Source organism: Corapipo altera, unplaced genomic scaffold (genome assembly GCF_003945725.1).
Source record: "Corapipo altera isolate COAL_440 unplaced genomic scaffold, ASM394572v1 71, whole genome shotgun sequence".
Taxonomy (NCBI): domain Eukaryota; kingdom Metazoa; phylum Chordata; class Aves; order Passeriformes; family Pipridae; genus Corapipo; species Corapipo altera.
Window position 1 is genome coordinate 6,932,532 of NW_020884916.1, and position 26,982 is coordinate 6,959,513.

Below are 26,982 nucleotides of genomic sequence, written 5' to 3' on the forward strand. Positions count from 1 at the left end.
ACTTCTCCAATAATTTATTAATGTTGTGTTTCAAACTACCGTCCTCCCAGTGGCAGCTTCAACACCAGCAAGTTTACCTCACAGTCAGCTATTTTGGGACTAATTCTAACCAAAAGGTGTAAGAGAATTTAGTTCTAGTGACAGAGTTGCACCTTCTAACCAAAGGTCCAAACTACTCTGTTGTACTGCAAGGCAAACTCTGGCAGAGTTAAAGAATGACACAAAGCAAAGATATACTCCATAAAACATTAATATTTTAATGAAAAATCTTAGCTTCATGTTTCTATCCAAAGACACTCAAAACTAGTTTTTCTTCCCCCTTAATTTTGACCTATAATGGGACCAGTTTGGAGATTTTTTTTTTTGTATTTTGGAACGTTTTTTTTTTAAAGATTAAACAACCAGGCTAGCAAAAAGGTACCCAATACATACTCTTCTTATATCAAACAAGCTAGTATTTCAATACAATGTAACTATACAGAATATATACATTACACATATGATCACAAAGCAAACACTACAGGCTCAGAACAGATTTGAAAAAACATGATATTCACATTGATTACAATAACTCTAAAAATGATTGTAACGTTGAAACGGCACTTAGTTTACAAAAAAAGTCACAAAAATATATATAGCCACCAAGAACTATGGTTCCTGAAAAATACTAATAGCCAGATAGTATTATATAAAATGTGAAGTGTATTTAAACATCGTATACATTAAAAAACAAAACCAAAAACCAAAAACCAAGTCTGTTAGGTCAATAAACATGCCAAGTAATCAAGCTGTGACCAGCATCAACAAGAGAAGCTGTACTGTGGATGAGATGACTGGATATACCGCTGGTGACTGGAGACTGGCACAGTTAAGGGGGTTTCACTGGTACTAAAATGCACAAAGAAGCCCAACAATAATTTAATTCACATTTTTTTCCTCTTTTCCCTTTTCAGGGTTTCACCACAGGGCAGCACCTGGAGTGAAGGCACTGCAGGAACAGGGCAAAGAAGCTGTCCAAGGAGTCGGTGAAGCCAGGGTTACAGGGCAGAATATCAAAGCATGCATCAGCTGAACGAATGGTGAACCAAAATCACTTTCTGGGGACTGCAGCAACCCTCAGGAAGACTGTAGGAACAGTTGCCACACAGGCTGGCAGCATCAGATTCTGCTTTTTTCTAATTAGTGCAACCAGATTTGTAGCTGAGACCTGTGGGACACTGAGTTCCTGTGATAGCACACATTGAGTTAACAAAAACCCAGAGCAGTAACTACTGTTGCATTAAAATAATTCACATTTGTGTGGTTTTTTATGGTACATTTCCTCAAATACTTGGAACCCACCGTATTCACCAGGCACCTCTGATGGGGCCGAGGTACTGTCTGGCCTTGAACCCTCTTATCTGTCATCAAGATGCAATGGGATTTATTATGTCTGTAACTGGAGATGAGAATCCTCCAAAACTTCATTTCACCTAGTAAGCAAAACTCCAACATAATTGAGCTGAATGAAAATTAGCTATTTTCCATACGCTGATGGTGGGGAAGTTGTGGTGGATGTAGGAGCAGCAGGTGCTCCTCCATCTGCATTCTCTCCATCCCTGCAGGGTGCACAAAGCTTATTTTGCATATAAAATGCTTCCTGGTTTGTCTCAGAGAGAGACCAGCACTGTCTCAGAGCTCTCACACCCTGGGCTGGAGGGGGAACCAGCAACCAAGAAGTGACTGAAGCCCTCATATAAAAACTTTAAACCATAGCTTAAAAACGAATAAAATCTTATCCTGCAAAGGACATATAGGGATCATAGTCTTATAAAATATATCTGACTGCATTGGCAGCTATTTCTTTTTTAAAAAATTTAAATTCACACCTTTAAGACTCAAGATCCACGTGAACCCAGAACCATTTTCAAGAACTGAGTCTACTGATCTCTCAGTATGAGAGACTTGCCCATGGTCTCTGTGAGCCTGACAACTGAACTCCAGCTCAAACACCACTCCTGGCTGACTCTGCTTTGAGCAGGAGGCTGAACTACATCACCTCCAGGGAGCCTTCCAATCCCAATTTCTCGGGCCCCTTGTCAAGCAGAAATAATGGATTCGTTTGGGGGAGGAAAAGAAAGAAGACAAAAGAAAATGCAGTCCAGAGTTCAAAACACTCTGACAATGTACTAAAAGAAATTGATGCTTTATCTTTAATCCCAACTGTAGTTTAAGGCAAGTTTTTTTCTAGCTTAGTTAGGTATCCCTCTCGCTCTATTTGGAATCTAACCACAGTAGCAACAGAGATTGTTTTAAGATGTCCTGGTTTTACACTTCTCTTGTGAAGAACACCAGCATTTCAAAGAACTGAACACTTCCATCACGTTAGGGAAGAGAAATAAAACGGTATTTGCATTTAAACTGTGTTCATTTCTATGGAGAAAAGAGATATTAACAAGAAACAATTACAAATGGGATAATTAACATGTAAACTCAACTCTAAGCCAACCAAGCAAAATCTTCCAAGAACTCAATTGTTCCTCCAGTTGAACCAGACAGTTGTTACCCAGAGATTAGGGGGTTGAGAAGATCATATGTAACACCTAGTGCAATAACAGTGAACCCCAGGCCTTGCCTTATACCACAGGGTTAATGATCCTCATTTCTTTCCAAGGAAGAACACGTTAGAGCTACAAAAGCTTGTGACTTTTCCCCTTCTCTTTGGCATTCAGAAAGCACTTTGCCTTCTGACTCAAGATTTTAAGTCTTAAAAATCCAATATCCAGATATGTCATTTGTGTATTTGCTCACCTCCTCCCCAATGAACTCAGTACCAAAATACTTAATGGGTGCAAATGATCAGATTCTAACAGAAGGTAATATCCACCACCTTATATCTGACCACCTTTGATTGTTACATCTGTGCAGTTAAGAAATGTGGTTCTGGTGAAGCACTTTTCAGAATCACAAAGGATTCTCAGTTACCTGCATAATACTTGTCAGAAAAAGAAGCGAATTCTGTATTTGAATTCAGTGTCATAGCCCTGTAATTCAGGATAAAGTTCAGCAAAAGGCATTGTCTCATCACACTGGCTTCTCAGCTACAGAAATCAGAAGTGGAAGAGAAATGGTCTTTAAATTCAGCCCATCACCAGGACTGGGATAATTCCCAGGACAGCCACCCAGCAAAAGCATTTCTCCTTCAAGCCCTTTTGAGAAGCCTCACAAAGGTAGACACACGAGACTGAATTGCAGCACGGAACTTTGCAGCATGTTTCTAAAACACCCTTTATCTGGGAGAGAAACTTCATTCCAGCAACTTGGAAAGTACTTAAATCCCAACGGCTTTCGCTCTATTTAAGTAAAATATGTGGGTTTTAACTAAAACACGGCAGAGAAAAATTGCTAAAGTCACTGAAACCCTTTAAGCTCTTTCCAAAAGTCAATAAACTTTTTTTCTCACAAAAGTTGGCTATTAATAGAAAGAACTCGGACCCAGAGAGTATCAGAGCTGCCTAAGCTGCCTGAATACAAATTGATCTGCAATTAATACGACTTTTGTGTCTTGTGTTTCTTCAGGAGCAACCTTTCTCTACTGGTTTCATTTCCTCCTTGTGTTTGCATAAAACAAATCCGGACAGAAAACAACAATTTCCAAAAAATAAGACTTAAAACTAAGGGAGTATTTCATGCCTCTGGAATACTAAGATCAAGCAATACTTACTCGCTCAGCATGTCATCTGTAGGCCACGGGCATTTGGCATCAAACACTGAGTGAACTTCAGAAGCTCTAAGAAAAACCACAAATCTCCTAATGGACTTCCTAATTTAGGTTTCAAAGCAGTACTGGAGTCCAAACAGCATTGACAAAACAAGACTCACTGCTCTGAAAATCCCACACCTTGAATTTCCAGCTTTTTCTAAATATGGAAAAATGAAATTGCAAATCTTTCAATTTATTGCTTTGCTTGGGCTGTGTGTGTAGCTAGAGTAATGGCCTTTAATAAACCGAGTTGGCAAGGATTTAAAGTGTTTTGAAACAGGAACAATTCATCATTGCTATATAGGCTTTTTGTAAATAACCCCCTGTTGGTTAGAAAGTTGGCCTTAAAAAGAATAAATTGCTTGTTTTGTCCAAAACAGGCTAATAAAACTCTCTGAAACTATACATGCATATGTAGAAATGAAAAACTGTGCAATAATGCACAAAAGAGTTAACTTTTTGCCATCTGTAAACTCTCTCTAGCTAGCTTTCAGATTAGTAAAAATACAGTGTATATGGGAGAGGAAGTGATCAGAACTGCAAATAATCTGGGAAAACCTTCATTTTATTACATGGTTCCCCATCTACAGATCCAGTCAGGAGATATTTGTCAGGCTTGCATGGATACAACCTTTTCCATGATCTCCAATTCCTGATGCACCATTTTCCACTAACCTTGGCTGGGCAGATCTGGACAGGCTATTTGATCAAGTAGTTTCTAAAAGGACTGGAATAGAAGAAGTAGGGACACCTGGCACAATTCACTTGGTTTGTGAAAACTGATTAATCTGAGATGGGAAGGGATAAATTGTTTTGAAGAAGTCTGTGACTGTTAAGTCTCAAAACTACTCACCATTGCCAAGCACAGGGGCACAGTGAGAGCTTTGAAAACCAGCAGGCACAGATAGGAAGTGTAATTTTTTTATGCACAAGATTAAAGCATACACTCAAAACTGTTCAATCATGATTTCCAATGCATCCTTTTGTTTGTCATTTGAAAAAGGTTTCCTCTGATTTCTTGCCTTTAACCAGAGGGTCTGCAGAAGCAAGAGAAACTTAATGAGCTGCTCTAACTGTGGAAGAAGGAATAGTTAAAGTGATCTGAATCAGTTGTTCTTCTTTAGAAGTGTATCACAGCTTCCATGATGTTCTGACAAGATCTTTTTTTGTGCAATCAGCCTTAAATATTTTCACAGAAGTGATCATTCAGTCATGAAAAATAATGAAACATCTGTTGCAGTTTCCTGTTTAAAGCGTAGCTTACAAAGTAAAAAGGGGAAAATCTCCCCACTTTTTTTGTTTAAAAATATTAAATTAAAATGTACAGGACCAAACACAGGCACTTTCTAAAGAACAAAAGTGAAACCAAGCCATGAATTATTCGATAGTGATGGATGACAGCTCCGATTTGGGAGGGTCACCTGCAGCTGCCTCAGCAGTGGCGTTAGTCTTTGGCTGCTCTGGCACATCTTCTTCCTTTTCTGCCAACCCACCCAGAGACCCCAAGGGGAAAGTGCTTTCACAATTCTGAGTTGACGACACCTGTGAAATGACAGGCATCTGGACAGAAGAGTTGCTTTCAAAGCCATGCTCCCCTAGCTCATACTGCCCGAGGGTCTCCTCTTGCTCCTGGTTTAAGTAGTCCGGTACTAGGAAGTCACTAGAAGAGGGGCAAAGGACAGAAGAGAAATGTCATTTCTCACACAAACATCAGCAGTAACAGTTTCTTTGTATCAGTTACATCATACAAGCTACATACTGAGAACAAAGATGTTTATTTCACACTGTTGCAAGAACATGGCAGTGACATGCTCCCCCAAGCATTATAACCTGCTTCTCATTTCTACACACAGAGAATTTATTCAATGGCATCTATTTTGCAGCTGTATTTCCTACACAGCAACTTCTTGTTACTTAGATTGTATCACCTTGATGAGAATGAAAGTTAATGTCTGGAACATCACATGGCACTGAAAACCTCACTGAAGAAAGGGAGCACTCAGCCTTTAAAAATAGAAGCAAAAATGAGTTCAGCAGTGGGAAAATGTGGGCCTTTCCCACCTCAGAGGTAAATCCACCCTAGACCAGCAGCAGCATTTCCTTTGGAGTGGACAAGCTGGAAGCAGCAAGGGCTCTGCAGAAGATAGAGCTGCAGTGGGAGGTTGTGATGCCAACACATCACAGTGCCAGGAAAAGCACGGAATTGCTTCTCTTCCCCCTTTCACTCCTAAGACAACACTTCTGTAATGTACTTTTACCAGCTGAGGGCTGAGTGGATCCAAAGAAAACCTACCAAATTCCCCAGTAGTATTTTTGTGGCATGAGGACATATGAAAAATAAAATTTTTTTGCACATTTTCAACACCAGACATGAAGTCTGTACTTGAGACAAACATATATATATATATGTATATATATATATATATATAACATATATGCATGTTTGTGTGCTTTGGTTCCTCCTGGCAATAATCGAGTTAAAAGCAGTCCTTAAATGACAGCAGCATTCACTGCTTCAACTCGAACTCACAATCAACTATGCTAAACTGGTGTTTGTCAATTTAAACTGAAGGAAGGGCTATAGGTAGCTAAAATCACACCCTTTAATCTAACTTTAATTTGACAATGCAGTGCTTACCACAACCAGAGTTTTTGCTCCGGTTTTGGCCCAAGAGCCAAGAACAAGAACTGCGTAAACCCACAGATATGAAGCACTTGTACTTTTATACAATATTCTGCTGGAAAAAACGGTAACTGGCTTTCCTGGGTTTTTTTGCAATGTTTTCATCCTATGTCACCTCTGAGTTAATCAAACAGAACAAAATACTGAAATGTTTTGTAGGGGAAAAAGAATAATGTCTGGAAATCAGGAGGAGTGGGACTGTGATGCTGTAACTTTTAGAATATACTTCTTTTGTGCTGCTGAACGCAGATGACTTACGCACATCAAGCTGCATTCTCTCTGTAGAGTGAAACTCTATAGGTGACCAACTCTCTATAGGTTTAAGAGCTGGGAGACCTTTCTGTCTTCAAGTTTCCTCATCCAACTTTTGTATTTTATACCTCAAAACCCAACTAATATATTTATATCGATAAAAGAATACAGTGCTGGTCTGATGCCTCAGAACCCTTTTCACAGTCTTTAGCAAAGTGCATTTGTGAGATATGCCCAGTCTTTTGTGCCCTGATAGAAAATGTTCAAGTGGTCCTTAGTATTGCCAACCCTATTGGTCTAATAATTTAGTAATGTTACCTAGAAAATGAAAGAGGGTATGAAGTCATACAATCTTTCCACAATATCAAGCAAGCACTTACAATGAAGCAATAAATCTGTGCCCTATGTAAGCGAACAGGCTACGTACAAGATTTTAAATAAAAAATTATTTACAGAACTCCATGGATGCTGTAGTATAGAACACTATGGCTTCACACCATTAGCCTGGTCATAGATACTATTGAAAAGAGAAATTAAGTAGCTCAGAAGCATCCTCTGCATATCCCTGGGTTCTTCAGTGCCCTCCTACAGAGCTCACATGCTGTAAGACAGATCAGACACAACCGAGAGTGGCGCAGGAATCAATCTGACTGGAATTAGCTGGCAACCTGAGGAGAGGCACAGCAGGCTGCCCTGAAAGCAGGAAATGATGATTTGGGGGGGAGGGGGAAATAAAGGAGGAAAAAAAGGAAAAAAAAAAAAAGTAAGTTTCCCTGTTAGGTTTTTGCTGTGCACCTCACCTGCTCTGGAAGTAGTTTGCTAGCTCTGACGCTTCATGGTTCAAGCTCCTCAGGTGAACGATTAAATTTCCAGAGTTGGTGAACATGGCGCCACATGTTTTGCACTCGTAAATCCGAGGCTTGCGGATAATGTGCCGGGAAACCCGCATGTGGTGTTTATATTCCCCGAAGGAAGTGAAAGTGGCACTACATATCTGGCAGCGGAAACAGCGTTTACCTTCGTGCTTCAGGCGATGCATCTTGAGCGAGTAAGCGCGGGTGAACTTTTTCCCACAGCGGTCACACTGAAAGGGTTTAATGCCTGTGGGAGAGAGAGCACAGACACGTCACCTTTTGGAACCACAGGGCACAAGCAAAATCCTTCAGGAATTCTACAGCAGCTCTCAGAGAAGCCCTGTTTTGGGAAGAGATTCCCTGGTTAACTTGAAAATGGCAGGAACAATGAGGATGGAGCTGCACTTGAAACAACCTAGAAAAACAGGAATTAAGGAGCCCAGCCCAGAGCAACATCAATCTCTGTTTAGATACTGCTGCAACTGGCTCCAAATGGCAATTCAGACCATCTTTAGGTGGATAACCCTCTACAGGGTTCTCCAACCTAACTTTCTCCATTTCCTAACTGTGACCTCCATAGTCTCCGTCCCCATGGTTTAAACTGAGAACATGGTTAAGACCCTGAGGCACAGCCAACATGGATCTGATGCCGCCGCCATCTCAAACCACCTTTGAACTCCTTTGATCTCAGGAGATTCTTGTGCCAGACTGGTTCCCAACAATGCAATTATCAGCCTAACCCTAATTAATTGCAATGTTTTTCTCTGGCTGCCTTTGGCCTCAGAGAAGTGTTCTGGCAGGGGGACTGTGTGCACACGGATTCCCCTGTAATGCAGCAGGAATGGTGATAAAAGGGGGAAGCAATAGCCTTTATATCGTGTGGGAACCTTGCTATACAAGCATTTTCAGTAACTCTGCATGACAGACAGCTCTCTAAGACAATTTAGCTTCATGCCCCTCTTTTTCTTTTCTTGTATTAATTTAGAAATTCAGTTACTAGTTCATTTTTCATTTCTTACCCTAAAACATACGAGTTCTGCAACATGCTGCAGTGGCTGAGTGTGCAATCACACCCAAACAGAAGTATTACAACATAATGGCCTGAACCACCAAAAACTTCAGATTTAATAAAAAGTCTGAACTCCAGAAAGTGGGGAAATCCAAACATGAGGCCAAGAATCTGCAATCTGGAGCTCTATTCATAATAGGGCTGTCAAGGAATAAAAAAGGTTTTTTCAAAAGACTCAATGTGCATCAGCCCGGGCTGTTATTTTCCAGGTCTTTCACTCTGCTTTCCTTATGTTCAAAGCAGGAGCTGAACTTTTAATTGGGGCTTTTAGACAGAGAAAGCTGTAGTTAAGGTTACACTGAAATGCCCTGTTAAGCATGTGAAAACAAGTTAATACACCAGAATATGGGCTGGTGGAGCTCAAACTTTTCACGCTCTCCTACTGTCCAAGGGCATCTATGTCCTCTGGTAGTTTGAGGAAAATCTCTTCAGTCATTTTGCTCATGAGAAAACACTTCCAACATTTACAAGCTTTGAGAGTTTCTTTTGCATGTTAATTACTCTAAAACAGTAAAAATCTCTCCCAACTTTGCCCAGGGGTTCCCAGTTGACAGGTTGGCCAGAGATGCTTTGCTGTCAGATTTTTAACAACAGGCTTTGGATAATTTCACATCTGATACGCCCACAGAGTTTGCTTTTTTAATATTAAACACATATATGGTCATCTTGCTTGAAGGGATTTGACAAATAATTGCTGACAGGGAAAAAATTATACCTTGACAGTTGTTGCTCTGCCCCAAAATGGTACCTCCTGTGTGTGCAGGTAAGAGTCAGGCTCAAAGCAGGAGATGCTAAACCATGAGGTTTACTGCCCAAGAGGAAAAACTCTTCAATATTCCCTTTATTCACTCAAATGTCAATGCTACTGTCAGATAATGCTGACAAGTCTTGAAAACACCAATAGCAAAGACACTGAGATTTCAAGCTTGGTTACAAATCAAAATGAATGCATCAATTTGGGGATCAAGGCTCAGAGGAGGCATTTGTACAAACCTCTGTACTATCTGCAGGAGCTAAATTGATTAGCAAACCAATTCAGTTGTCCTGCAATCCCTCCAAAAACCCTGAGATCCAAAGGCACATAACTTTCTTCAATGCAAGGATAGATAATATTTTCTTATGGCTGCAAGTCTCCTCTAAAACACAGCAGACAATTACAACACATCAAAGGAAGAATTTCAACCTACATCACTTCTTTTGTATAATAAAAAAGCCAAGTATACTTTATTTCATCTCAAATCTTTATCATGAAAATGCCTTATCCTGATGAGTTTCAGGCAATCAGATCCACACAAATGCTAATCATCCCTGAGCAGAGCTATCAGTCAGACTCCATGGATCAAAACAAGCATTCAACTAGACATATCTCTATTCAGTCTTGCTGAAATCAGCTCTCAAGGAGGTGAGTAAAAACCCTGCATTATTACATTTGCTGCACAGCGAGGCTATAAATGAGGAATTGCTGGGAATTTCTCACCTGAGTGGATAAGCATGTGTTGTTTTAGGTTCTGAATGCGAGTGAAGCGGACCCCGCAGGTGGGACACTGAAAGGGTCTGTCGGGACCGTTGGGGCTGGGCCTCTCTGTGCTGCTGGTGGAAGGAGCAATGTAGAGTTGGTAGGGATACTGAACGTTCTCCAGACTACAAAGAAAAAAGGCACTGATTTACAGGCACGCCAGAGAAATAACCATGGAAATCTGAACCTTGAGCACATTTGTATGAGGAGAAGAGACTGGCACATCACATTTGAAATCTCTCTTTATGCTGGAAATCTCTGTCTCTAGAGCAATGTCTGACCTGCACCTGAAATCTTACAGTCACTGATTCTGCACATCTGAACAAACCCTCAGGGAACAGCCTCTGACTTGCGTTTTCTTTGGGCAACAGGCCTGAGCACAGCTGCAAACTGAACTTTATTTTCCAGGCGTGGGCATTTTCTCAGGCGTATCGATGACTTGCAATCAGCAAACAGTCCCTGAGGAAGAGTTTAAAGAGCTGAGTAAATTGAAAGCAAAGGAGTATTTTGCAGCTTCAGTGGTATTTACAAATGAAATTGCAGCCAATTCATTTTTCATTTCAATCCAAGTTCCATGAACAAATATTAGTATCTACAGTTACATATTTCTGAGTTTAAAATATTAATCTCATGAATCAATACTTGCTCCTTGTCTGATTCAAACAGCTCCAGCACTGTGTTTAAAAAACAGCACACAGGCTGTAATAGGAACAATTTAACTTTCAAAGTAATTTATTTAAAACTGACTAATTGCTCCTACATAGCCTCTAGCTGCAAACTGTTTAAGAGAACTACAATTCCCTTGCTAATTCAGTCCTCTGGCAAGGAACTTGCTAAAGGGCACAGTGAAATAAAAACAAATCTGCTGGTACAAACAGAGGAACAATGACAATTTGTACTTACCTGGGGTTTCCATTCCCTGAGCATTAAGGTCTATATTTTTTGTTAAAATAGATATTTCAGCTTGCTCAGAGCCTACAGGGAGATCAGACATCACTGGTAGCAGGGAACTGCTCTGACCCGGAACATTCATTCTGTGGCCAGAACACTGCAATTTTAGCTTTACCAAACCATAGTGTCTAAAATGTTCTTAGAAAAGAGTACAGTGATGTCTCCTGTCACAGTTAGAAAGTCTCCCTAACCGAGGGAATCCTTGCACCTCGAGCCCAGAGGGCTGGTTTCCAGGTCAGGCTGGATTTGTGGACTTCTAACATTCAGAGGAATGAAACGTGCACTTTGCACAAATACATTTCCCTACACATCGCACAGACCTTCACAGAGCAGATCAGCACAAGAACCAGAATCATCTCTTGAAAATCAATACCTAAATTGTCTTTATCTACTCTGGAAATGGATGTCAATTCAACTGTGAGGACAGGGGCTATCTGTCGGAGGGCAGTGATGGGTCTCAGAAGCAAAATTTATCTGGAGACTATAACACCAGGTACACAAGATGAAGCCATTTCCTGCAGGAGTTTAATATCACTCAGTCTGTAAAACCCATAAGGATTTCTGGTCTCATATGGAATTGGAATAATATTTGCTCTGTTGAAGAAATTTTATCATTCTTCACTTCTTTTTATACACAGAGAGCTGATGGAAAAAAGAGATGCTGACAGACTTGTTGCTCTTTGATAAAGCGAATACTTGCAAGAGGGAAGTTACCAGCTCATGTCCTGGGCCTGGCAGAACATAGCTCACTGCCACTTTGGGAGCTAAAAAAGCCAGCTGAGGGGTTTTGAAATAAATATAAATATACATTATGATTTTTCTAACTGAATTTCTGACCAACTCTGGCACTCCTGTTCCTCTTTGTGAACAGATCACTGGATAAAGAACAGACACACAGGTAGTGTGCTCAAATAAGAATTACATTTAGGTTTTGTGACATGTTCCTGAGGTCCCTCCTCCCTCATTCCTGCATTAGGGCACTGTGAAGAGGCAAAAGCACATTGTGCTCCTGCACGCTCTCTCAGGAGACACTCAAACTAGGGCAGAAATGAGGAGCCACAGCTCTCTTTTTGCTTCCAGCTTTGTCAGGCTCTCTCACCCTCAAGGCCTGGTGCCACCTTCTCTGCCATTGAAGGAGAAGTGCAATGGGCACAACTGCCTAAAAGAAATTTAAAATAAAGTTTGGTTTTATTCTCTATAAAACCTGATGAGGGGGGCTGGTTAAAGCAGATCCAATGGGAATCATGAGGCTCTCCAGCTACCAGTGACAGGCTCGTCTTTCCCATGCTCACAGTGCAAGCAAGATGAAATACCTACTGGTGGCATAGCTTAGAGATGATATTGGAAACACACCCAGATTTTCTCTCCCCTGCTTCTTTTCCACAAATACTCAATTTTTCATGACTTGTCATAGATGTGGCATTTAACAGTTGAGATTTGTCTGACATCTCTGAGAATTTCTGTATTAGCTACACAAAAACATAGGTTTCAAATGTTTTCACTGAAATATTCTGCTTGCAATTTTTTCTTCTTTCCACCAAGAGATTACACACGTATTTAATTATGTAGAACTAAACTCAGAAAAATGTGAATGTCAAAATGCTCAGTGAGCCTAGAAATGTTCTCTATTTGTAAATAACAATTATTATAGAAAGGTGGGGGTTCTCATTTTATTGGATCGGAAACCTTTCATAACTGAGCCTTTGCAACTCCTTTTAAACACAGCCACGAACTGATACACAGACCAACTGTTAAATCAGCTGAATTACAGATCTATGTTAGAAAGTGATTTACAATCCAAACGTGAAATATCAGAGAAAGAATAGATCAGACTTCACTGTGAAACAGTAATTTTAATACTTAACAGATTCCTGTGTGCCTATTAAGCTGACAATTACATGTGACCTGGTGTTTATGAAACACTGATTATAGAGGAGGCCCAATTAATGATGTTAATTATTTAAGAGAGAAACTCAAGAGATAAGACATTTTAGATTTTGAAATATTTATGATTCTTTCCACAGTGGTAAGGATGTAATATTTAGAATTTTAAACGGACTAGTCTATGGCTTTGTTTTAGGAATATAAATATATAAATTATATTTTTCAATATAAATTTGCATTGGCCACTCACAACTGATTTTGACATTTTGAGAATCTCTATTAGTAAAGAAATGTACAGCCTGGACTTAAACTAAAGGTGTATTAAAAAAACCCAACAAAACCAAAATAGAAGGAGATTTTCTCCATCTTGGAATAAGCACAGTCTTGGCACTTTCATTTGAATTTACAAAACAAATCACTTGATAGAAAAATCTTTGTTATGGAGTCTGAAATTCCCGTAACTGTCAGTTCAATTGCTTTATAAACAAGGTGCAAATTCTAGTTCATTTTGCTGATGTTTCTGTCATTCTGAGAATAATTATTTTCAAATTTGGGCATAAATGAAGGAAAATACTCTTTCCTCCTCTGCATGGAAGAGATCTTTTAGTGAGAATTTTCAGTGCGTTTAAAGAATTTTATATCTTTTGGATTTTCAAGGCAGTCTGCGCTTGCAACTGTGCAATTTTATGGGAAATTTCTGAAATAATGCAGTGCTGAATATATGAGTCCACTTGACTTGACAATTACAGCTTTAAAAACCTGGATTAGTTCTAATGCAACATGTGCTCCTACTATTAATTCAATCTAAGTGCTGGGTGTTATTTTTATACTGAGGTTTGTTAGTAGATAGATAAAATCTTCCGTGTCATACAAAAAACTCTTATCTAAGCAGTTATTTTCCCTTTTTAATCCTTCAATGAGACAGGTTTTAGATGAAAATGGCAGGAAATATTTTTATGAGCTATGAAAATGCAGCTCTTGGTTGTTATCTCTGTAAGTAGCTTCACTTGACACAATTTCTGGAACACTCCCAAAGGTTCACACTTCTTCCACAGACCCAGTTATCTGACAAAACACTGCAAAAGCCAGTTTGAAAAAGTGTGCTTAGGAAGAGTATAACTAAGAAATAGAAGTCAAAGCAGTTGTGTGTACTCCTATATGCCATCACTTGGTTCTAACAGAATTATGACATATCTTTGACCAAACAGACCTGTTTTAGATTGGTTTTCTCTACCAGCCTTTTCTTATAAGGGATTCTCTTAATAAATAATCACTCAGCTCAACACAGCAAAGGCTGCCAAATATTTACAGCAAGTGACATACAGCATTTTGGTAAGAAGCTACAGGCAGAGAGTTTGGGAGAGGAGATTTAAGGTTGTTGTGTGGTTTATGGCAGTAGTGACATCTAGTGAAGTCAGGACCAGGTCCTTGTTTTCAGTTTGCTGCTTTTGGGGCTGCGTGGCAGCTTTAGTATGCCACAGTATGTTTCACAGTAAAGGGGTTTTTCTGAATTTATTAATAAAGAGCAGTGATGAAGAAACAGCAAAACCATGAATATCTTTCTTCACCAGTGCTTCCTGGAGATAGAGAGGAAATGAAAAGCAAATTCTGACTTTCATCACCTACATTCTCCTAAAGCATCTACCCTTCCAGAAGCTGATTGTACTCTGAGCAACATAGAGAATCAGATGTAGGAACAACCAAACATTGTGGAATTAAGGGTGTGAGGGGTAATTACAGCCCAGCACTTGTGCAGGACACTCTGCACCCTGGGTTGGTACATACCGATCGTCATCGTCTGCGTGAGCATTGGTGCCAGAGGTGCTTTGGAGTGTGGGCAACCCCTCCGTAACTCCCTCATCTATGGAGCCTAGGAGAGAAAAGGGCAAGTTAATGCAAATACCTGTTCAAAAAGGGATGGGGGGCATGGAAAGACACAGCAAGATGGCTTTCCCAATCTCTGATAGATGCTACTGGTGATAACAATGAAATTGCCTTGGGAAAGTCATTTAGAACACTCCGAAGAATCCTGTTCCCAGTCAGCTTCTCCTCTACTCAGATTAGCTACTAAATTGACAGTTCAACAAAGGACACATATTTGGCACACCTAGAAAATGGAAATGTTAAATACAGCCAGTTTTCAAAACCCATCAAGTACTAGAACTGTAAAACAGAAAAGTTACATTCATCTAAATGGACTACAGCAATATTCAAGACTTCTTGAGCAATAAAGACTTCAAACCTGTTACACCACATGGCTTTTGGGATCCAAATATTCCATAAATATACCAATTGATAATGCCTTCATTTAATGATAAGCCCCTGAGACAGGAAGAACCCTCTGAGAAATTAGAAATGCAACACAAAAGAGACCAAACACCTGTTTGGTAAGAGAAATGTACACACAACATCACTCCAGAGCTCTGTTTAGTGCACCAACATTTGAGAAAATGGAGTTCAATGAGTCTGGGAACAGAATCAGGAGTTTGGCCAAACGGTCTCTGGATCTCTACCACTGAATCCATAGGAGACAAGATGAGAAAGGAGATTTCTCACCCTACACCACCATCTTGAGAACAAGTAAAGTTTAGGACAGTGGTGGGAGATGCTCTTGCTGCTGTGGTAAAAATAATTCTGCTTCCTAAGAGAGTGGTATGTGAGCAATCTGAATTTGGGAACCCTAAAGCTCACTAGGAAAATCAAATAGCACTGGGTTTACAATGGCAAGTGTCAGACCGAATGGAAAACCAAAGAGAAGGAACAAAGACATGGAAAGTGAGGCAGAAAATGTGCATATTCTGCCAAAAAGAATGAAAGATCTTTCCTGAAGTGAAAGATTCTTGTCTTAATGTGATGCCATGTTATGGGGCCAGTGACAGGAGGAAAATGGCATCTCTGGAAGTTTTACGAATCAAAATTTTTTATTTTGTTAAGAGCTGACAACCCATATTTGGGAAATTCATCAACTGTGCAATCTATAAAGTTACAAAAGTTAATCCCATTTTGATTTATCCTTCTTTCTCATGAAATACTTAACTTGAAGTCTACTGAAAAATAAGCCCAACTGCTCTTAGGTTTAATTTTATGCCTTCACCTCTCAAATGCCAACAGCGCTAATGAGTTATGAAAACATCTTCTCAGATACAGTTATTGTTGTAACCATAATACCTTACTTATCAAGGCCCTGCTCCATGTCTCCTTTCATATTATAAAGTGCCTCCAAATATAATAAATTGCAAATGAACAATTCTTGAAATTGCCCAAAGAGTGAATAAGAGCTTTTTGCGATATCAGAGAGAGAGGCAGGAATGCTTTTATAAATGCACTATAAAACACTGAGATAAATATATGCAATTATACCAGGAAAATATATTCAGGGAAGAGAAAGCTGTACTTTTAACACATCTTGCTGCCTCCACTTATTATTCTTACATTACTGCATGAAGAAAGACATCTCTGGGAGGTGAAAAGTGCCTTCTGGCTACCAAGTGTGTTGTATCACATATTAGGTACATGTCTACTGTGCTAAAAAGGAAGAGTGCTGTTTCTCTTTAGAGCAAAAACGTGAATAAAAACCATTCTGAGGGTGGTTATTATGCAAAGGCCACTAAATATTCATTCAAACATATTCAGAGAGCAGATTTGTACTTTAAAGATTTTGCCCTGGCACATTTTTCTTCTCTCTGCAGCTGTCTTAAGGCAGAACATGCTGTACTAACACCAGCGACAGATTTAAGTTTAATATTATAATCATTAAGGCCTGAGATTCCCTACCCTACCTACTACTTTTCAAAGTATTTTTTGTTTAACACTGATTGTGCTAGAGTTGAGATTTCATAGCATTCAGTGGCACCTAACTCTCTCCAATTCATTCTCCAACCCCAGTCTCATACTTCCATTTCCCAATTCTAGCTGCCTTTGAAATACAATTTTTCTGACACTTCTAACTCCGAGAGATGCCCTCCAAAAACTTCTACAGGTTATTTACTACTCATCTGTAATCCTGAGTGTACACCCAATTTGTCCTTTTAAGCTGTCTGGGTATGATATATGTCATAAATGTATAAATAAGTATCACCGATATGGTATTTTTAACTTTCCCTAATCATTATTTTTACTTGTTCTATTTTGCCTGTGCTGATACAATTATGCTGATGAGATAATTTGCATGTCTTATCACATGGCCCCGACAAGACCTTTCTGAAGTTCTGACTATAATAAGTTACAGTTGTTCAAGAACAGGTTTTGTTTGATTCAGTTTGTAATAAGTTACAAACCTGGTGCAGGTTTGTAATAAGTTACAAACTGAATCAAACAAAACCTGTTCTTGAACAAGGACCACTTTTCCTGGCAAACTACCAGCAAACAAAGCTTTTTTAAAAAATATATTTTTAATTTATCCACTATTTTGGCAAACTACATTTAAAGATTTATAAACTATAAGATAGAAACTAAGCAAAGGTAAACAGCCCTGTCTCCAGTAAATAAAACATTTTCAGTTGGAAAAAGCATTACAATCTAAAATATCAATGTATGAGCTACACGAACTGGGGAACAATTCAACAGCAAAGGATGGCATAAGTAGGAAATATTTTCATTTCTTTTTAGTGAATATTACCTGAATATTTCAACAGCACTTACTGTATTGCAATCCTGGAAGGGTCAGACTGATCTCACTTTCTCCAGAGAAGGCAAGTGTTACACTGACCAAAACCAAACAAATAATGCTACCAAGGCTACATTTATTTACCTTGTTGTAGTTTATTTATTTAATTAACTGGAGCAGCCTTTCATGTACATATTATCTGAATGAAGCAGAGCAAATAAAACAGGCTTTATTAAAGATACTTCAGCAAAAGAACTCTACCAAGCACAGGTCAAGCCACATAACTGAGAATAAAATAGCTGACTGAGGTAAAACTTTGGTAATTAAACTAGAAACATTGCAAACCCTCTTACCTTCTGACTTCCTAAAAGCCATTCAATGCATTCTGTGAGCAGAGGAAAAAAGGGATTGTTCCAGTAACCTTTAAGTATTAGCTACTAATAAAAAACAGCCTGATAGAAGAACCCAAAACTAGCTTCACATTATCTTTCATGGAAAAAAAGGATTCTCTTAGCAACTGGCAGCATTTGAAGAAGCAACTTGAGAATCAAATCCCCCAAAAATGGAAAGATTCTCAATATTATGACTGTGTGGTTTTATTTTTGTCTGGGGCATTAAGACGACAGTGTTTCACCACTTATTTTGCAAATCCTCTTACAAAGGCTCTCTGTCACGATTATACAAGATTTGATGCCTGATGCAAAGTCCTGTGGTAACCCTTTATGGCTACAGGCACAAGCCTTTCAGATCTGGTGTTGCAGCTCAGCTGAGATCAGCGTCTTTTTGACACTAATGAAAGCAGAATTAGTCCCCTCAGTTAGGCAACTAGAGGTAAAATGGAGTTATCAACCTCTGCTGAATGAGGAGGGCTTACCTTTCTCAGCTGCCTTCTGCAAAGTTATTTCAAGAACTCCAAGTTTATAAGTAACATTTCATGAAACAAGGAAAAAAGGCCATTTCACTGAATTTAAGCATAAAAACTCACAGTAAAATCCCAGGTGTACACGTGCCTATTACAGGCTTTTCTGTACATACTCATACCTAAGGCCAGAAATGGTCGTACCTATGGATGAAGACTGTGGGCTGATCAGGAGATCCTCCTGCACTTGCTCACTCCCCGGGACTGTCTGCTGATCGCTCAGGGAGCTCTGGGAAGCGCTCACGGGCTGTGACACCTCCTCGTGCACCTCCTCGTCGCTCAGCCTTTCCACCTTGACTCGCACGTCCTCCTCGATCACCAGGGGAGAACTGGCTTTGGTGCTCTCACAAGTCACGTAATCTGCCATTCTCCGGTTGGACTCGGAGGGCCCAGGCATTTCCAAAGTCCGTGAGTTCTCCGCCTGCTTCACCTTTTCCGACTGAAGTCTTCGATCGATTCCAAAAGGAAAAGTCCAGGGAAAAGCTAAGGACGAGTCTACGGGCTGGTTTCTGGACTCCGGGTAGGAAGTTGTGGGATTGAGCACTTGGGGGGAGCTGGTTTGTGTGTTGCATTTGAGGGGGCTCTCAGGAGACATAACGATGTAGCTTTTGCGCTTCCTCCGTGACTCCCGGCACACAGGGATGGTTCTCTCCACCACGCTGCACTCAGAGGAGACGGGGGAAAGGCTGCCGTCGCGAGAGGTGAAATTGCAGTTTGCACTGTTCTCCTGCCCTGCATCCAGCACCTTCTCCTGCTGGCTGTTGGGCGTGTTCCACAAAATGCTGGACTTCATAAACTCGGAGCATGTGCTGGCCACGCTGAACATCTGCATGTAGCTGGCTGCAGCCAGCACGTCAATGATGTTCTCCGTGTTGATGGACAGCGTTGCCGTGTAAGCGTATTCCAGCAGTGGGATGAACCCGGTCACAGTCACATGGTGCAGGTCCAACACGCTCTTGCTCTCATCCTCTGCTTGGCCCACAAGTTTGGAGCGGAAGAAGTCGCTGCAGGCCGCCAGGACCACCTTGTGCGCCCTGAAGATCTTGTCCTGGACACGGATGGTGATATCACAGAAATGCCCATCGTTGCGGAGCATGTTCAGCTTCCCCAGCATCTCCTGACTGTGAGCAGGGGAGTTATGAGTGAATGTTTTAACACCCATTTTTAGATGGTTCTCCCAGCGTTCTTCCCACATACAAGAGATCACAGGTGTCCTGGAACAAAGAGGAAAACTGTCATTTTCATGTCAGAAAGTGGAAGTCAAGTGGCTTTCTAAGACTCTGTAAGAAAAAAATTCAACCAAATTCTTTCAGATCAGTTTTTTCTGTGAGTAATTCTACAGAAATGCAATTACTTACTTGCAATTTTCATAAACATGGATCAAATTATTTGCAGTCTATCCTTATATATATATATGTCTCCCTATATCTATCTCTCTATATGTATATAATAAGTAACCCCTGTATTTCTTGCTACTGCCCACTCAAAACCAAATACCCAACACACTTCAAAGAAATGTTTGCAATATTAAAACAAAAGCATTTTTTTTAACTAACAGTGAGTAGAAACCTGTATTTTTATCTTCTGGGCCCAGGAAACTCTTGCTCACAGTTCTTAAACCTGATAGAGTGTTGAATGTTTCTTTTAAGTGGAAAAGACATCAGCTTGGGTCAACTTACAAGTGTGCAGGAGCAAGCAAATCTCCCAGAGATCGTATTTAATTCCAGAAAAGCTTCATAGAAACTACAATGTGAATTTCCAGAGGCCAGAGTTCAAGCTGGTAAACATAAAACAACAGCTGCCAATAGCTCTGCTTTCCTGCTGCAGTGCAGGTACTGATTGCCTAAAGCTGCTTTTAATAAACAGTTTTGGACTAGGGTGAGGAGTTATTGAAAATTCCTTCAGAAACACAATGCATTAGAAACCTCAAAGGAAAGTTTAAGTCTCAATCAAATACATACATATTGATTTTATATGTGCGATAAATAATACAAGGAGGGCAACTTTTTTCTTCTGACAATAAACACCTCCCTTCTTTGGGTTCTCTCCATGTGGAGCAAATGTTTGTGTTTTGTGCAAGAATGGGAGGTGTGACCCACACTGGCTGCAAATTTTAGGGCTGCAGCAGCCTCTAAAAACTAAATGACTCTGATTTGAGGAGGGTGAAGCTGATCCACCACTCACTCCCTCTGCAGTACACAGGGGAAAGACAGTGCCAAGCAAGATGCCACATGCCCAGACATCCCCTGGGATGGAACTGGAACTGCTGTGGCCACCAAGAAAATCAATTCCTGGGTTTTCTCCAAACTCTTCTGAATTATTTCACTGTAAACGAAACACAACCCACCGTGTTTCACCTTCTTAAGTCCTCCACCCTCCAACCCCCCAAGGGTTTCTGTGTTCCACATGCCTCACACAATTACCACAATATAGAAATATCATTGGGTTAAACATCAACAACATAATTGGATCTGATTAGTTCCTGGAGTCAGCAGCTTCTTCACATCATCCTTCTTTCCCTTCCACATACACAAAAGCATACCACACTTACAAGTTGCTCATGTGGAGATTCTCAGCTACAAAAAGCAAGTTTGGAACAATTTGCTCCAAATGTCACATATTGAAATGGCAGCTGTCAGAGCCCACCTTGTTCTACACATATTTACACTTGGCTGCTTCTTGTACCTGGAGTTTCACTTTTGATACTCAAACCCTTTCAGACAGAGGAAAAAGAACTATTTGAGAGAATAGATTAACTAACACTTGACAATATAAAGTCTGGGAGAAACCGTAAGGGCCATTTGAGTTTAAAATGAGATTTCACACTAGTGCAGAGGAAGAAGTTAAGCACAACCAAAACACTCCCTTCACTAAAAGAAAATGGATCGACCTCAAGAGGCATCTGAACATCCAGACTGTTTGTTCTCCAGCATGAATCAAATGAAAAGCATATTCCATTGATCTCAGACCAAAACACTACAGTAAAAGCTTGTAACAGCATATTCTAAAATGGCCTTGGGATACCCTTTCTTCTGAAATCCCAGGCGCTGCCGCAGTTCCTTGGCACATCAGAAGTCCAGAAGTGCTTCTGTTCAGCAACTGGCTACAAAAGGAATAAAACATTCACAAGGACTATCCACAGAACAATCTGGTATTTAGAAACAGTACCAATACATCATTACGAACAAGGAGAAAATCAAGAGCAATCCTCCCAGTTCCTGTAGGCCCAGAATAACCCATTTTTCTGTTCAGCTGAGTGAGAAATGCTCATCCCTCAGTCCCTAAGTGAGAGTTCAACTCTGTTGCCCTGCTCTGAACCATTCCTTGTCTTGCTTCCCCCCTCCTGCAGCCTCTCCCCTCCTCTGGCTTCCTTTCCTCTTCTCCTTTCATCTTTTGCTTCCTCAAGGTCAACCTTGATCTGGTTACAGAATTCAAAATAAAATAGTGGAAGTCAGTGATGTGCAATAAACTGATTTAAATTTATTAAGGAGCAGCGTTCCTGCCATGAATGTGGGATATTGCTCTGTCAAATCACTTCTGTAAAATGACTTTCCCCCTCATTGCATTGACACCACCATTTAAACAAGTGGCTCCTATCCAGGCCTCAGTGTGGACAAGGAGCATTTTTGGGAAAATCCAAAGGGGTGGGCTGAGGAGCGCAAACAATATCAGTTCCTTACAGCTAATAAGGAAGTAAAAACATCAAACAGTTTTAGAAGATAATTTAAACAATTTGAAAATATTCTCCACATGAAAAGCCGAGTGTGCTAGAGCAGCCAAGTTATAAAATGGATCGACTCTCTCTGGTAATCTCTCGGTGGCACAGGGCATTTTTACAGCTGCACTCCCCGTGACCAAACAGGGGAAAGGGCTGCAGCGTTACAGTTTCACCCCAAGTCCAACATTTCTGTCCCATCACCATTTTGAAATGACATTTTGGCACGTCTGATTTCCCATTATCAGCCAGTCCCTGACGGAGTTGTTGGACCATAAAGTGCAGGGTGGCAGATCCAAGAGTGATTACAGAACCAAAATCCAGAACTAAATATACCTGTTCCCTTGCAAGTGCTGGGGTGGGGAGAGCAAGGTGCACACCTAAACTAAGTGATAAGTGGGTTGGAGCTGGCAAAGTTGTTCATCTTTGAGCCACAAACCATTAGGGATTCTCCAGGCAGGGATCAGGGATGGTATCACAGAGACAGAAGCTTTTCCTCCTCCTCCCCACAATCCCAAAGCACACACACCTTGCCCACAACTCATGGAGTATTTCTAAGCTCTAGGAAAACACGATGAAATTTAAAGACACTTTCACAAGTTTAAAAGATATTCCCAGTGGGACACTTTAGTCCATATTTAACGGGCTGTATTGAACAGACATTTGCAGCTTAAAAGAATGTTTTTTCCAGAGTGCATCCCTGCCCTGGAGATGTGTGGGGATTCACCACCAAAGCACAGATCCTTGGAGAAGGTGAGAATTCAAACATGAGCACTACAGGACTTCCAGAGCAAGGAGAATTTTGTCCACTATTAGCCAAAAGCAGTGTGAAGGGAAGTGCTATTGTACCAAAGACTTTGTACAATTTAGTTGAAAATTAGTTGGTTTTTTTTTTACTCCCAGGAGTACTAACAGAGACCTGACCCTTAAGTAGTTCAGGGTAACTCAGCTCATTCTGACTGTTTCAAGGCTACCAAAAAACAAGTTTTAGCAAGTTACCAAGTCACATTCACTATTTTGGCATTAAACATGTGTCAAGTTTCTGTGCTTAGAAACCATAAAGAAGAAACTGTACTCTATAAATGTAATGTTATAATGTAATGAAAATGTAAATTGAAAATAAACTAGAACAGAACTGAAAAATATTCCTCACGTGACCTGCCTACTTCATGTACACCAAGTTTAGCTCCTTTTTCACCTTCTGCTGCGCCTCAAATCATTGGGTTTGAAACATGGTACCTACAATAATTTTTTGGAAGAGTCACTGAATGAAACTCACAGAGCTGCTCACATTCAGTTTCTCACTTAAGGCACATCATTTTACAACAGAAGTAATTTTTAGCACCACAAAACTACCACCCCACCTTTAACCTCCATATCCTGACCTGTGGCAACTTAGAGCATGAAAACACTAAATTTTTCTGAATACTGAAATCAACAGACTTCAGATACATAAATGCCATGTTGGTTTTGGTACTCAAAAAGCTCAGGAAATTCCCACCCTTATGGGAATTCTCAGCAATCCCTTAGGTACACTTACCTGTGAGCCCATGGTGGAAATCAGGTCACTAATTATTTTTTTTAATTTATTTTTAATGCAGATCACTCCTTGGGCACTGGCAGCACCATCCCATCAACAGCAGCAGCCAGACACAGACAAATGTTCCTGGATCACTTTATCTCTGTCACTGCAGTACACAGGTACCAGCACCCCCTCTCTCAAATTAACTGGTTTGTATAATTAAGTTCATGATTGAATCAGAATAACTGCTCTTAGTGCGTATTTAACTTCAAGTTGGCTTCTTCTATTTCAGCCTTGCAATACTTGTGTGTCTAAACACGAATCTGTTTCCCCAAAAGCAGCTGGCCTAATAAAAGGTACTATCTCCACTATAGATCTGGCCCTGCTTCACTTCACAAACTGCTGGCTGGAGCTGCCACGCTGTTCTTGTTTCAAACAAATCAACAGCACTTTCTAAACTTTATTTAAAACCGTATTTTAACCTAGGTCAGTAAACCTAGTTAGAACTCAGCCCAACACAGCCAAGCCTGATGGTATACGTGAAAAAGAGGAGGCAAACAGGAGGCTTCTGTGCTCAAAATCACATCAATGTGCAGCATCCACTTTGGTGCTCTGGAATCTGTGGAATGCAAACCTATAACCTTTGGCTGCAGTGGGTGAGAGGACTAGGGAAATGAACCATCCTGGGAAGTATGTAGGGCTTCAGAACTTCCATTTCCTCTAGGACAGCAGATTTAAAACCCTGAGTGCACAAAGGAACCAGTGTTGAGGCATAAACACCATTCTGTTAAACCTGAAATAGATGCTGAGCTCCAGCCTGTACATGGAGTGAGGTGATGCCATGCCCTGTGAAAAACTGGGAGCTCAGTGCTGGGGCTGAGCTGGTCCTTGGTCTCTCAGTTCAGGAACCAGACTCTGATTCTCCAAATGACTCCACTGAAATACCCCAGGACACTCCTGTGTCCCTTTCCTCCCAGTTCCTCAGAAGAGGACAACTTCTTGTTTTAAGGAGTTTGGAGGTCTTCTGTTCTTGGGCATGTTCTTTGCACATGGGACAGTCCTCTGGGAAGATCTGCCCAGCAAAAAAATGGCTGATGGCAGGTAAGTAACTCCAGAGGACTCCAGTTGGGCGCTGGAATGGAAGAGCAATTTCACCTAACAAGCTGAAGGCCTGAAGTTCTACAAGCCACCCATTTATTGCTAGCAGTAACACTCCCTTTCACAGCAGAAGGCATACAAAAGTGTGTTGTGCTTTGCCTGTGTACTCCAGAAATACTGCACTTGACAAGATCATATATTTTGTAAAGACTGGGGTTTTGGACACCACTGCTGACAAGTTCACGTGTCAGAGATTTTGAGCCGTTGCCTTCATGTACCATTAGTGTCATCCCCAGAAAGCATTTGTTGGCTGCTCTGTACTCACACCCAAGCTTGTACCTATGTTCAACACTTTATTTTTATTTTTATTTGCAAGAGCACTTTCCGAGGATGCAAATTGCTTCACAAGCAGCCACCTCTTCCTCTGAAAAACTCCTGGTAAAGAGACTTTCCAAATTCTAAAATTTATATCTTCCTAAATTTTAGGTAGAGTCCACCAGAGGCTGCTGCAGAAGGGTGGTAGGCAGTACTCCAGCACTAGAGTTAAGCTTAATGGAGGCAGATAAAACACTATCAGAAAGCACCATGGTTCAAACTGATCCAGGTCTGTGTAAATAACATACATAATTTTCAGAGTCTCTAAGTGTTTAACACGTGGAAACTACATTGTGCCAATAAGCTCTCCCTGTTCCCCAATTTCAAATACATCTGTAGGCATCCAGATAAAAGTTTCTCATGAGCACTGTAAGAGCTGAGGTTTACAAAGTCAAAACACCAAGGCTGAAACTCTTTACAAAAAACTGCTGAAAAGATTTGCACATCTGGAAATCCTGAGCTGTAACAGCACCCACGAAAACTTCTGGCAGCAACCAAGGTAAACCTCTGCAGGGCAGGAAATAGGCAGGTACAAAAGCACACAGTATTTCTTTAAGTTCTCCATCAGACCATCAGGAATAGTATTTATTCCATTAGGAATAGTATTTATCTGCAAAGGACAAGGAGAAAAAGCATCCAACAGCTTCCCTTCCAATATAATTATGCAGGAACAAGGCAGACCCAGGGTGTCCATGAAATACGTGTTTCCCACTCCTAACAGATCTCTTCAGTTTCCCCAAAATGAAACCCTATAGTAACAGAAAACAAAAGCTTTAACTGTACCATGCCATGAGAAGAAAGCAGATGTATGTGGCCATGGCAAGCTCACAGTCACAGCACTGACTCACATTGTCACTACTACTGAAAACATTAATATTTCACAAGGATAGGAAGAGAATGACTCGGATCATGGAAACGTGAATTTGCACGATGCAAATCTAGTAGGTGCGTTTTAATTCCCAGGGCTGGTGAAAGCATTGAGACAAGTAGTGGGGTGCCAAACCCAGCAATTAATTCTACAAAATGGTTTTATTGTCAGTTGAAATGGTAGGTCAGCTGCAACAGAACACTCCTGAGAGGATAAAATTAGAAAACATTTATATGCACATTTTAGGAGAACAGCACCAACGGACTTCCCTTGCACAGAAGAGCACAGATTATCTTAGACCGGTTTTTGTGACTGGAACTTCAGCTGAGTGTTGAATCCAGGAGCTGACCCCCCTTCTCCCTGAGATGCTGAGGCTCCCAGCCACTTGTCACCATTGCAATTTATCACTCTAAACACAGTCACTGGTTTTGGCAACTGGGCCTTATTCACTCTTGGTTTTTTGGAAGAAGCTAATATAGTTAACTTCTTGAAGTATATTCCTATACAAGAGAGAGCAAAAAATTCACCTACTCTGGCTTTCTGTTTTAACTCTTACCAACAGCAAAGTATGAGATTTGGTCAGAAACCAACAGTGCTGCTGCACACACCCAACTCGAGCTCTCCATGTGCCTCAACGTGTGATTTACTCAGTGGCAGGGGAACAGATAAGCACCAGGTGTGAGGGTAAGGAAAGAGCTCCCATTCCTAAAAATAGATACAAAAATTCTCATTTTGTCATGATGAGTCCAGGGCCTGCTTAGCAATTTTGTCATGCTCATCCATCACTTACAGTGGGTTCCAAGGCTTGGAATGCACAGTGATTCAGAACTTCAGTAGCTCATCCCCCACCTGCCACTACCCTCAGGACACATCCCCTGAGCTTGGCTGTCTGGACTCAGCTCATCTGAGCAGAATAGAAGGGGCCTGT

The 26,982-nt window shown here is 40.6% G+C and overlaps 1 protein-coding gene across 2 annotated transcripts in view; it reads right to left on the reverse strand.

The window, feature by feature from the left end:
• Positions 1-234: 234 nt before the first annotated feature.
• Positions 235-26,982, reverse strand: part of ZBTB44 (zinc finger and BTB domain containing 44) — a 36,749-nt gene continuing 10,001 nt past the window's right edge. The window contains exons 2-6 of one of the 2 annotated variants that reach the window (XM_027655588.1): positions 18,621-19,690; positions 14,737-14,821; positions 10,078-10,241; positions 7,478-7,778; positions 235-5,402 (exon numbers count right to left, since the gene is read on the reverse strand). In XM_027655588.1, coding sequence (XP_027511389.1) covers positions 5,120-5,402; positions 7,478-7,778; positions 10,078-10,241; positions 14,737-14,821; positions 18,621-19,671 — 1,884 coding nt within the window. In that variant the 5' untranslated portion in view covers positions 19,672-19,690 and the 3' untranslated portion in view covers positions 235-5,119. The remainder of the gene's footprint in view (positions 5,403-7,477; positions 7,779-10,077; positions 10,242-14,736; positions 14,822-18,620; positions 19,691-26,982) is intronic. The other variant, XM_027655589.1, reaches the window with a different exon arrangement.